We start from the raw sequence: 12,561 nt of genomic DNA, 5'->3' as shown, positions 1-12,561 counted from the left end.
CTATTTATCCATGCCACCACACCATTCACAGCTCCTCTCTGCCAGAGCCAGCTCAGGGGAAGGCTGTTCTGAGGGGCCTGTCTGGTAGACAGAAGGCTGTGTAACCACAGACTCATCCTTCCTCAAGGTGCCTCAGAAAAACAGAATAAGCTTTGGGAGGCAGGAGAGCATTGGGGGCATAGCCTAGCCCCGTACCAGTAAGAGATGCTGGTGGCCTCAGTGAAGACTAGAAGGGGGTGCCCAGGTGCCCGTCAGGGCTCTTCACTTCTCCATGGGTCTGAGGTAGGGAAGACTCAGGAGTACCTCGTTTCCTTAGCTCCTTTTCAGCAGTTCTCTTGACAGTCTAGACGACCAGTAAGCACTGAGTATGAGGAGAGAGGTGAACTCATGTCTGACCTCTGAAGGGCTAGAACCGCCATCTGCACCTCCAGTCTCTGCTTTCTGGAGAAGGTGGCTTCACTCAGCCCAGAAAAGAATGCTATCAGAACTCTTCAGGCAGACAGATCAGGGCTCAGGTGGAAATGCTGAAGTACTTATTTCTTCTTAATTTTCCATTTTTTGAAGAACAGGTTTGTCAGGAGCTGCAGGTACATTGCTGTCTTGAGTAACCATGGCCTTTTCCCCCACCTTTCACTCTGCAGGAACAGTATGAGTTCTGCTACAAGGTGGTGCAGGAATATATTGACGCGTTCTCAGATTATGCCAACTTCAAGTGAGAGGCGATGAGGCCCCGTGGACAGGAGAATTGCCTTTAATATTTTGTAATATTCTGTTTTGTTAATATACCCCAAATTGTGTATATATCTTACAACTGTTTTAGAAATTGGTACATAGGCTTCTATTACCTATTAGGTGGAGATTTTATATGTAAATGTGTTAGCACTGATAGTCCTTTTTCCAATGTTTTATTGGGGAATTAAATAGTGTGATGTTTGGATTGATATCATGAAATCCTCTGCCTGGAAATTGGGCTTGATTGTCCTTTGGTTTATATCGATACATCTTTTCCTAAAGAAGAAACACAAAACTCATTCCAGGTAGCTAGGCATTAACTAGGAAAAAGAAGCACAAAGTTATTAGAGCTCTTGAGGAAATTGGTTGTCCCAGTGCCCGCAGTCAGACCACTGTCCCCTCCTGCTCTGTAAATAATCTCTCCCGTCTCTACCCTTGCCCCCTTCTCGTACCGCCCACATCTCACCATGGGGAGTAAAGGGACCAGAGTGGTATCTCTGGCACCACACTAGGGATTATCAGGTAATAAAAGCTTTGACTCCCTGAGGAATGTCTCTCCCTTTGTGTGGGCTGGGGCAGTCATACCAGGGCTGGGTTCTCCTGCGCCACTCCTAGCTCACTGTTACCCATCTGTCTTAGCTGGCTGCAGAGAGGGCACAGTCTGCCTGTCTTTCTTCCAACATACTCAGCTCCTCTGCCTCTTAGGCAGCTGCCAGCACCCTTCTTCCACTTCCAGCATATCTTTGGTGCAGTCGTTCTAGCCAGCCTCGCTCCCTAGGGAAGATGGCCTGAGTCCTTGCTCCTTCCGTAAGTGCAGGGGCATGGAGGCGAGGGGTGGCTTGGCTTTGGGCTTTGGGTCAGTTTGACCTCTCTAGTCCTTGGTGCTCTGCTGCAGAACTATCTGGATCATGTCACTTTGTCCAGAGTAGGTGTTTATATCCTCATTTATTGTGTTAAACAACTTCCATTTCCTTTCATCTCTGTCCTCATTTCCAGAACTCTTACGTGGAAGTGCCTCAGATCCAGAGGTAACATTGGTGGAAGTCTTAGATCCCAGTTTGAGTTTGAGCATAACCTGTCGGACAGAGTGTGTTAAATAAAATGGATGCATAAAAAGGAGGAAATATCAGCAGAGCAGCTGATCAGAGAGGGCCTCAGATTCCAGGCACACTTTGAACATCCATTTCATTTCTTTCTCATGTAACAGTCTGCCCAGTCTAGAGACCCTGTATCCTCCATCTCATGGTCCCAGTGACCCTTAGGCTGTTGTTCTCATCCTCATAGTTGAGGTCACTGACTTTTCCCATGGAGAAGCAAAAAGAGCATGGGTAAGCAATTTCATTTTTAAGGACATTATATAAAAATAGCACTTTTCACTTCCACTCATACCCCATTGGCTAAACCCTAGTCATAAGCCCACACTGAGCTACAAAGGGCGCTGGGAAATGTGGTTTTTAGATGAGGGCAGAGCTGGGAGGGCATGTCTGTTTGTGGTCTCTTGTCCTTATGATCAGCCCCTCACAGGAACAGGAGAAGAAACCAGTTGCCATGACTGTTAAGTGCAGGGTTGACAAAGCCTTGCAGCCCTCAGGGCATTTCTTGAGGAGCCAGGGGCACCTTGGGGGCTATCAGAAGTGAAAGGTGGCAGTCCAGCCTGGCCCATGGAGGCATACTCAGAGATCAGTGGTGCCTTGCTTCCAGGAGTAGGTAGGACTTAAACTGGGCCTGAGGGATGCTGGAAGCTCAGATGTGTGAAAAGGAAAGGTCAGCAGAGCAGCTGATCAGAGGGCCTCAGAGTCCAGGCAAAGACGCACCCAAAAGATGGGACCCAAGTTCTGCCCCACATATTCAGGATGTCTGCAGGGATCAGGGGCGCCACAACAGATCACCTGAAAGCTTGCATGAGGTAAGTAGTATAAGTTGGTACATGTACTCTGGGCCTCCTATAGGAAGCAAGGAACTGCAAGGGACAATAAACTCAAAAGTTAGTAGGTTTATAAGAAGTGTGGATAAATTAAGCAAAGACAAAATCTCAAGAATTTCTGTTGAGGGGTGCTATGCTTCAGAAGGAAACCCTGTCTCTTTGCATACTACCTGTTGGTGCCTCTGTGTGATCATATTCAAGTCCATGGAAGAGGGCAAGCCTTAAAGTCAGCAAGCCATGCAGCGAACATATACCCTGGCTGCTAAACAGACATCTTTAAACAGGAGTTATCCAACCCTTTGCTCCCCTTCTCGCCCTCATCTTACTGGGTATGGCTCATCGCTCCTTATCTACCTCTCTTTTCCTGTTACTCAGGGCTCACATGGCATCAAGAGACATAAACCCGACAGGCTCAAAGGGAAGTGTATTGAGGCTCACGTGGCACAATTATGTGGGAAGGGCAGGGGAGCCCACTTCACCCAGTGCCTACCCCTCAGCCTGTCACCTGTGACCATGTGCAGTGCACTCCCCAAACCTCTGGGACCTGCCACTCACAGAGACATCACTTCATCAGATAGTCTCTGTGTTGGGTTTTCCTTCATCCTCTACCCCCACCCTCAGTTTACTCCCACACATTCTTTTTTTATCCCTTCATCCTCAGTGCTGAGCCCCAAGGATCCAGTCTTCCTGTGCACTAGCTCCCCCCTTGATGTAGTGACACAGCCCCTTCCTCAGAGGTCAGGCATTCCTGCAGTCTGTATTGTGGACCCTGAGCCTTTCTCTGGTCCTGAGCTTCCAATCCACACACCCTGCTTCCTGCTGTGACTCCACAGGGTAGCCTAGAGGCAGCAATCTCGGGCTCCCCACACTCAGGGGTTTGCCCAGTCACCATAGCCCACTGCCCTTTGTGCAGCCTCCAGCATCCTCTGCCCCCACCCCCTATCCCAGCTCTACTCCTACTGCGCACCAAAGCTACAGACCTCCCCCCTACACACACACACACACACACACACACACTCCCTCTCTCTCTCTCTCTCCCTGCCTCCCCCCCCAATAGTTCCTGTGTTGGCGTCTCTCCATTTTGCTCCTTACCATGGAGCACCCACTGCAGCCCTATTGCCAAGACTCTAGCTAATGCTCCGTCCTTCGCCCAGGCCACCTGCTGAGGGGAGGGGAGAAGGGGCCCCAGGGAGGGTGCCGCCCTGCTCCTGCAGCACCTGAGCATTCCACTCAGAATTGCTTTTCCAGCTGACGATAGCAGCCCCGGACTGGAATGATGTGCTCTCGGAGCTGAGTATGAGTTAAGAGTTCAGTGGTGAACAAATGACTTTCTGTGTCCTGCTGACAGGGACACAAGGATGAATTCCATTCCAGAGTTTATAATCTGGAAGAGGAGAGCAAATGTTCCTGAAAGGCTGAGTATGTGGCCAGAGAGAAAGGGACCAGAGCTTCCCCTGGGAAATTTAGTTCATGTTTGGATTTTTCAGGCAAGATAACGATCAAATTACAGAAAAAATAAAGGCACTCCATTCCTCTTTTAAAATGAACACCAGGGCCTTTGAATAAAACATTTTGTAAACCCATACCAGAACTAAGCTAGTTTACTGAACTTAGTCATTTTACCTAAACCCACAAAGTAAATGTTTCCAATCCCGAAGAAAGGCAATGCCAAAGATGGTTCAAACTACCATAACAGTTGCACTCATCTCACACGCTAGCAAAGTAATGCTCAAAGTTCTCCAAGCTAGGCCTCAACAGTACATGAATCTAGAACTTCCAGACGTTCAAGCTGGATTTAGAAAAAGCAGAGGAACCAGAGAGCAAATTGCCAACATCCATTGAATCATAGAAAAAGCAAGAGAGTTCCAGAAAAACATCAGCTTTATTGACTATGCCAAAGCCTTTGACCGTGTGGATCACAACAAACTGGAAAATTCTTCAAGAGATGGGAATACCAGACCACCTTACCTGCCTCCTGAGAAATCTGTATACAGGTCAAGAAGCAACAGTTAGAACTGGACATGGAACAACCGACTGGTTCCAAATTGGGAAAGGAGTATGTCAAGGCTGTATATTGTCACTTTGTTTATTTAACTTACATGCAGAGTACATCATGGGAAATGCCAGGCTGGATGAAGTACAAACTGCAGATGGCTGGGAGAAATATCAATAACCTGAGATATGCAGATGACACCACCCTTATGGCAGAAAGCAAAAAGGAACTAAAGAGCCTCTTGATGAAAGAGAAGAGTGAAAAAGCTGGCTTAAAACTCAACATTCAAAAAACTTTAAGGTCATGGCATCTGGTCGCTTCATGGCAAACAGATGGAGAAACAGTGGAACAGTGACAGATTTCATTGTCTTGGGCTCCAGAATCACTGCAGATGGTGACTGCAGCCATGAAATTAAAAGACACTTGCTCCTTGGAAGAAAAGCCATGACAAACCTAGACAGCATATTAAAAAGCAGAGACATTACTTTGTCAACAAAGGTCTGTGTAGTCAAAGCTATGGTTTTTCCAGTAGTCACGTATGGATGTGAGTTGGACTATAAAGAAAGCTGAGCACTGAAGAATTGATGCTTTTGAACTGTGGTGCTGGAGAAAAGACTTGAGAGTCCCTTGGACTACAAGGAGATCCAACCAGTCAATCCTAAAGGAAATCAGTCCTGAATATTCATCGGAAGGAGTGATGCTGAAGCTGAAACTCCAATCCTTTGGCCACCTGGTGTGAAGAACTGATTCACTGGAAAAGACCCTAGTGCTGGGAAAGATTGAAGACAGGAGGAGAAGGGGACAACAGAGAATGAGATGGTTGGATTGCATCCCTGACTCAACAGACATGAGTTTGAGCAGGCTGTGGGAGTTGATGGACAGGGAAGCCTGGTGTGCTGCAGTTCATGGGATCACAAAGAGTCGGACAGGACTGAATGACTAAAATGAACAAAGCAAATGCTATCCTAAAAGTTTCTTGGTTAACCAATACATAAAGGGAAAAAATCTGTTTCCCAAACAACTTAACTTATAATACGGTCCAAGTACTCATTTCTGGTAAGTCAATTCGGAAATTCACCCATGCCCTCCTGCCTGGGCGGCAGAAGTCTAGGTACTCATGATGTCACCTCCCCCATCTTTGCCACAGGATCTGATGCACCTGCTCTCCTGATGACTGGCCACTGTGAATACCCAGCCTGACCCTACCCTTGTACTTGCTGTTTAAATTGCTATCCAAAGAGAGATTGGCTATTAACCCCATAAACTGGCCTCTGCCCCTCAGAGGCTGGTGGCTGGCAGGAGAAAGCTGAGCTGACACAGACTAAGGCAGAAGCCTGTTTCTAGCATTCCAGGGCAGCTGTGCCCAATTCCATGAAATGGTCCTGGATTGAGCACAGGATAAGGAGTGGTTGGAACCTTGAGAGGCAGAATTATTCCTACCACTCGCAGATAGACCCACAAAGGCTGCATTGCCCCCTTAACTGGGCCCCCTTTTGGGGGCCTGCTTGGAGGAGAGGCCATCTGCTGTATAGCTATGCCCCACCCAAAGCTCCTTTCACTGGAGTGACTCGGCCCTGGTGTCCAGGTGTGAGGAGGACTATCCCACCCAACCCATTTTACAGGTGGGCAAACAAGCCCTCAGGAAGGGTGGTCATAGATCTCCCCAGACTTACTAACAAGCTGCTGGGCCCCTCCCTCTTCGGCCCCCAACCTTTCTACCAGGAAAAGCCCTGAGCTAGGTGGGACTCAGGGAGACCCCAGGAGTTGCCTCTCTTAGGCCCACCATTTTGGTGTGTCAGAGAGGGCTGCGAAAGGTCTCTAGATCTAAGGGCAGGAGCTTGAGAAAGCCAGGGAAGTGGATCGATGAGACCTCAGGGGCATAGGCCAGGCTGAAGAAGGAGTCCAATGATTTCAGATCCCTGGGAAAATGGGAGGAGGAGGCATCTGATGACCCCAGGCCAGCAGCTGAACATAACACTAGGAAGGGAAGAGGATTGGTGGCAAGCTGTCCCCCACCAAGAGGTCATTGGAGCCTGTGGGCCCAGAGCAGGGGCTGGAACCACCTGCTCAATAAATCTCGGGGCTGCCTGGCTGGGTTCCGTTGCTTCCTGGAAGAGCCACCTGCAAGGAGCCACTTGGCCCACAGCCCTCCCCTGGTGAGTGAAGAGCCACCCTCCCCTGGCTGGGGCTTGTCCAGACGCAGCTGTCTTATAGGGGCATGATGCTGCTCCTCTTCCCCCTCCCAAGCCCCTCTACCCCAGCCCATACCCTGAAAAGCCCCCTTTCCTTCATCTCTTGCCAGCAACACTATGCCTGTGCCCACTGCACCTGGCGTGGCAGGGACAAAGGGTAGAAGCCCTAGGCCCCGTATCCACACACCCATTTCACATCCCCAGTTGCCATGGAAGGAAGAGAGAGCAACTCACAAGGAAAAGGGTTTCCCAGCATGGGGGCGCGGGGTGGGGGCAGGGGGCCCAAGTGCCTCCACACTGCTGCCTGTCTCTTGGACATCTCCCCTATCTAACTTCACTTCTACGATCCCTGAGGAAAGAAAGGGTAGGCCTGCCGTACTGGGGAGGGCCCTCATCTGGCAAAGTTGAGAGCCTCTGTGCCCCAGGGGCTCTGGGAGGCGGCTCATTGCCAGGAGCCCTCCAAGTCCAGACCCCTGTAGTCCTGGGATAAGAAGCAATAGCAGGATGAGAGAAGAACATTAGGAGACACTGAATCTGCCCTAGAAGTGCCAGCTGTCCAAGGGGACCCTGGAGGAAGAGGAAGGGGTTTTGTCTGGGAGTGTCAGACTCGAGTGCTGTCCACTGTCTATGGGAGCAGCCCTGCTATGGCCAGCTTTGGGCTAGGCCTCCTGCTTCTGCTGCTGCTGACCACCCACCCTGGACCCTCAAAGGCTCAGCACTGGTCCCACGGCTGGTACCCTGGAGGAATACGAGCCTCCAGCTCACCCCGGGACCCTCAGCAACCTCCTAGGCCCCCAGGTAGGTGAAGAATCTCCCCAGCCTAAGTAGAAAGAAGGTGCTGGTTGGGGTTCTTTCACCTACCTCAAGCTTTGGGTGGGGGTGGGGAAGGCACCCTTCTAAGAAAAGGTTCTGGGAACTGCAGCTCAAAGCCCAGGCCAAATTGCCCATACCCTCCCAAGTGATGCTCTGGCTTCGCCTGAGGACAGTGTGCCCTGAAAGAGAAGGACCATGACCCGGTGGCTCCTACATAGGAAGCAGCACCTGGTGCAGACACTGCTGGTAAGTAAAGTGGAAGGCCCCCACCCTTGGCCACTACAGGGCCAGCTAAGAACTGAGGGGGTCGGGGGATAATACATCACTGAGATGCCTCCTGGTACAGCTAGCTGTGGGTGCCGTTATCTGATAACTCCAGAATTATCGACAATGGGAAAGCGTTTGCCTACAATGCGGGAGACCCGGGTTCGATCCCCGGGTCGGGAAGATCCCCTGGAGAAGGAAATGGCAACCCACTCCAGTACTCTTGCCTAGAAAATTCCATGGATGGAGGAGCCTGGTGGGCTACAGTCCATGGGGTTGCAAAGAGTCGGACACGACTGAGCGACTTTTCACTTTCACAACAATTTATGATGATATGACAGCGACAATTTATGACAATTTATGATGAGATGCCCCGTGTCCCTTCTGTTGGGCTTCCCTGATAGCTCAGCTGGTAAAGAATCCGTACGCCCAATGAGCTACAAAACCCGCACGCTGAATCCTCTAAGAGGCAAAGGGCAACGACAGGACGTGGGAGTCGCAAAACTACCGGTTGCCGATCCTGCGCAGAGAAGCCAAGCCGGGACGGGAGACAGAAAGAGGGAATAGGAACAGGAGGGGCGGGGGAAGAGGGGGCGGGTAAAGCCACAGTTCCGCGGTCAGGTGACCAGAACGTCCACTGGAATGACCTCCCGCTTCTTCTGCAGACTGGACTCCGAGCGCCACGCCCCGCCGCCCTCCAATAAAGGTGTGAGACCCCTAAAGTTCTTGCATCGAGTTCTCTTTTTTCTCCTCTCTGACTCCTGCTAACAGATCTCTCTTTGTCTCCTCTCTCTCTCTCACCCCTACTCCCTGAATGGGAGCTGGAGGGATGCCGGTGGCGGACACGCGGGCGGGAGTCGACCCCGCGGAGGACAATAGCCAGGTTCTGGGCCCGGGACGCAAGCAAAACTGCGGGCTCCACAGCGTGGGGGCGGAGCCCGCGGACTACACGTCCCGTGGGTGCACCGCGACCACTTCCGGGCCCCCATGATGCCCTGCGGCGTGCCGGAGACGGGGCGGTCTCGCCATGCTGCGCGCGCTGAGCACTCTGGGCGCGCGGCCCTTAGGCCGCCCTCCAGCCCAGTTTCTGCTCCTCGCGCGCGGCCGAAAAACCCGCCACGACCCGCCGGCCAAGTCCAAGATCGGGCGCGTGGCGACCCCGCCCGCCGTGGATCCTGCGGAATTCTTCGTGCTGACGGAGCGTTACCGACAGTACCGCCAGACGGTGCGCGCCCTCAGGTATGTGATGGATAGGGAGGCGGCGCCCTCTGGCGTGTGTTTTAGGGCGGGCAGTTGAAGACACTGCGGACCCTGGGCGCGTTTCTGTCCAGGCAGGAGTTCGTGACCGAGGTACGCAGGAAAGCGCATGAGGCCCGGGCCGGTGTCCTGGCAGAGCGCAAGGCGCTGCAGGATGCCGCTGAGCACCGCGAGCTGATGGCCTGGAACCAGGCGGAGAACCAGCGGCTGCAGGAGCTGCGGTGAGTGGGGCAGGAGGCGGGGCGGGGCCGCCTGACCGGCCCCGAGACACCCAGCCACGCTCAGTCTGGGCCTCTCGCCCCTCCCAGGATGGCCAGGCTGCGGCAGGAGGCACGGGAGCAGGAGCGGCGGCAAGCGGAGGAGGCGGCCCGGGAAGCCCGAGAGGCGGAGGCCTGGGCCCAGCTCAAGGAGCAGGAAGTGCTGCAGCTGCAGGTGGGCCGCGTCTCCAGAGGGTGGGGCTGCTAGACCAGCGCGCGGTGAGCGGGGCGGGAGGTGCGGAGAGAAGAGACTAGCCTTGAGTCTTGAGAGGAGGTTCGCAGGTGAGGGTTTGGGAGAGGAGGCGTGCAGCGAGAGCGTCTGTCAAGTTGCCACTGCAGTATTCACGTGGCTAGACGGTGTCTGTGAGACGGGCCTCCGCGTTTCCCTAGGAGTTTATACTTTGTCCTGAAGGTGAGAAAGGCATCAAAGCTTAAACGTTTTGGCGTGAGATGGCAGGTGTGAGACTTAAAAGCAGCGAGGCCTAGAGACTGATTCCGCCCAGTGACGTGTCACAGCTGGGGTGCTTGGGTTTTGGCCTAAGTGTTCAGGGAATGATTGTCTTAAAACAAGGTGACAAAGCTGCCTAATGTTCTTCCACTGGAAGATCATTGGGGCGCTCAGAGAAGACCTAGGCTCCAGACATCTTTCCCACAGCAGAGCTGGAGCCCCTCCTTCAGTGGGCTAAAAGCCGGCAGGCTTGTTCTGGGGACTCTCATTCAGCTGAATTTCTCTTTTCCAGTTCATTTCATTTCAGTCGCTCAGTCGTGTCCAACTCTTTGCGACCCCGTGGACTGCAGTACGCCAGGCTTCCCTGTCCCATCACTAACTCCTGGAGCTTACTCAAACTCATGTCCGTAGAGTTGGTGATGCCATCCAACCACCTCATCCTCTGTCGTCCTCTCACCTACAATCATTCCCAGCATCAGGGTCTTTTCATATGAGTCAGTTCTTTGCATCAGGTGGCCAAAGTATTGGAGATTCAGCTTCACCATCACTCCTTCCAATGAATATTCAGGACTGATTTCCTTTAGGATGGACTGGTTGGATCTCCTTGCAGTCCAAGTGACTCTGAAGAGTCTTCTCCAATACCACAGTTCAAAAGCATCAATTCTTTGCGCTTAGCTTTCTTTATAGTCCAAATCTCACATCCATACATGACTACTGGAAAAATCATAGCTTTGACTAGACAGACCTTTCTCTGCTTTTTAATATGCTGTTTAGGTTGGTCATAACTTTTCTTCCAAGGAGTAAGTGTCTTTTAATTTCATGGCTGCAGTCACCATCTGCAGTGATTTTGGAGCCCAGAAAAATAAGTCAGCCACTGTTTCCCCATCTATTCCCCGTGAAGTGATGGGACCAGATGCCATGATCTTAGTTTTCTGAATGTTGAGTTTTAAGCCAACTTCTTCACTCTCCTCTTTCACTTTCATCTTTTCCAATAGGAGGACGCAAAAAACTTCATCACCCGAGAGAATCTGGAGGCACGGGTGGAAGAAGCTTTGGATTCCCCCAAGAGCTACAATTGGGCCATCACCAGAGAGGGGCTGGTGGTCAAGCCACAGCACAAGGGCTCCTGAGGTCCCAATGAGGACAGTACCCACCCAGGGACCATGGAAGTAAAGGGGTTGGGCCTGATCTGAAATAAAGCAGTTGGTGTTTCTGATGAAGGAAAAGGTTCTACCTGTTCCAGTGCAGCCTTCATGTTGGGGCCTCAGCTCCTGCCGCTTGGTCAGAAACTCCACACATGCAGTGCTGTATTCTGCACCCATGTGCAACTCTCAGTAAAGCACCAGACCTGAGAAGTTTCTGTCTCACAAAGAAGCTTAGTCCCCTCAACAGCCAGGTTGTCTCCTGAGTATCCTCGGGATCAGTGGTTGGCATATTGCAGTCCTTGGACAAAATCTGGCCTATTGCTTGTTTTTGTGAATAAAATATATTGAAACACAGAGACTTCCCTGGTGGTCCAGCAGTTAAGAATCTGCCTTCTAATGCAGAGGATGCAGGTTCAATCCCTGGTTGAGGAACTAAGATCCCACATGCTCAGGGCAACTGAGCCCCCGCGCTGGGACTAGAGAGTGCACTCCACAACCAAAGATCCTGCCTGCGGTAATGAGGAGAGTATACTGGAACACAGCCACACCCATCACTGACTGCTTTCATACTTCAGTGGCAGAGATGAATAGATGCAGCAGAGACCTTATGACTTGCAAAGTCTAAAATGTTACGATTTTTTAATTGAAATATAGTTAATTTATTTGTTTCAGGTGTACAGCAAATGATGCAGTTTTATATATTTATACATCTTTTAGGTTCCTTTCCATCATAGGTTATTACAACATAATGAATATAGTTTCTTGTACTATACAGTGGGTCCTTGTTATCTATTTTATATATAGTAGTGTGTATGTTTTAATCCCAAGCTCCTAATTTATCTCCTTTCCCCCCCATTATATGATTTTTTTTTTCATGTATGTCAAACTTGCCCTACCAGGGATTGAACCCATGCCACCTGCAGTGGAACCATGGAGTCTTAACCACTGGACACCTGGGGAAGTCTTATATGACATTACGGAAGTTTGCTGACCCCTGACGGGGGGCTTTCAGGCTCCACTCAGGTTATCACCCAGTAACTGAAACATAAAGCAACCACTGACCAAAGACCTGCTCCTGCTTGACACTGAATTTTGCTGGCCAGGGAGTGGTGTACCCAAGACAGAAGACAAGAAGACCCCATTTGTCAAGTACTTGGAGCAAAATAATACTTGTGATTAGAGTTGACAAGGTTGAATAAGTGGGCATATAGGTCCACGGCCCTTACTCAGATCCAGGCCCTCAAAGGACATCCAGGATGAGGTAGAGAAATATTTCTCTGAACCAGAGCTTCTGCCCCTTTGCCACTATTCACCAAGTATCACCAGAGGGAAAAAAACAATCTTTCCCTAACTCCCATGTTGTAAATAGAGAACCTTACAACACAAAAAACCCTTTGAGGGAATGTGGGTAATCGCTCACATTCAGGGAAATGGCTAACAGAGGTATAAGCAGAGGACCTAGGACCCAGCCCCATCAGGGCACTGCACCCTTGAGGGCCGTGGCCTCCCTCAGGCTGATCAATGGCTCGTCTCTTC

The 12,561-nt window shown here is 51.1% G+C and overlaps 3 protein-coding genes across 7 annotated transcripts in view; all 3 read left to right on the top strand.

Annotated features, from left to right (window-relative positions):
- Positions 1 to 1,278, top strand: part of PTPRA (protein tyrosine phosphatase receptor type A) — a 164,100-nt gene extending 162,822 nt beyond the window's left edge. For all 5 annotated transcript variants that reach the window (XM_043478397.1, XM_043478396.1, XM_043478395.1 and 2 more), the window contains one exon: positions 642 to 1,278. In XM_043478397.1, coding sequence (XP_043334332.1) covers positions 642 to 716 — 75 coding nt within the window. In that variant the 3' untranslated portion in view covers positions 717 to 1,278. The remainder of the gene's footprint in view (positions 1 to 641) is intronic.
- Positions 1,279 to 7,136: 5,858 nt separating this feature from the next.
- LOC122448605 (progonadoliberin-2) lies at positions 7,137 to 8,422 on the top strand. The gene is given in 2 exon segments (XM_043480040.1): positions 7,137 to 7,639; positions 7,764 to 8,422. Coding segments are annotated over 2 exon segments (363 nt in total). The 5' UTR covers positions 7,137 to 7,485; the 3' UTR covers positions 7,973 to 8,422.
- A 293-nt stretch (positions 8,423 to 8,715) lies between these two features.
- MRPS26 (mitochondrial ribosomal protein S26) lies at positions 8,716 to 11,106 on the top strand. Its single transcript, XM_043480039.1, has 4 exons — positions 8,716 to 9,157; positions 9,250 to 9,396; positions 9,484 to 9,607; positions 10,876 to 11,106. The coding sequence occupies exons 1-4, from the start codon at positions 8,946 to 8,948 to the stop codon at positions 11,008 to 11,010; spliced, it is 618 nt and encodes a 205-aa protein (XP_043335974.1). The 5' UTR covers positions 8,716 to 8,945; the 3' UTR covers positions 11,011 to 11,106.
- The last annotated feature ends 1,455 nt before the right edge of the window (positions 11,107 to 12,561 follow it).

Source organism: Cervus canadensis, chromosome 10 (genome assembly GCF_019320065.1).
Source record: "Cervus canadensis isolate Bull #8, Minnesota chromosome 10, ASM1932006v1, whole genome shotgun sequence".
NCBI lineage: Eukaryota > Metazoa > Chordata > Mammalia > Artiodactyla > Cervidae > Cervus > Cervus canadensis.
This window is presented reverse-complemented; position numbering and strand designations above follow the sequence as displayed.

Excerpts from the sequence above, each read along its gene's own strand:
- MRPS26 (XM_043480039.1), top strand. The coding sequence starts at position 8,946 with ATGCTGCGCGCGCTGAGCACTCTGGGCGCGCGGCCCTTAGGCCGCCCT. Across the intron at positions 9,158-9,249 it reads CAGACGGTGCGCGCCCTCAG|GCAGGAGTTCGTGACCGAGG; the intron begins GTATGTGATGGA and ends GTTTCTGTCCAG. Across the intron at positions 9,397-9,483 it reads CAGCGGCTGCAGGAGCTGCG|GATGGCCAGGCTGCGGCAGG; the intron begins GTGAGTGGGGCA and ends CGCCCCTCCCAG.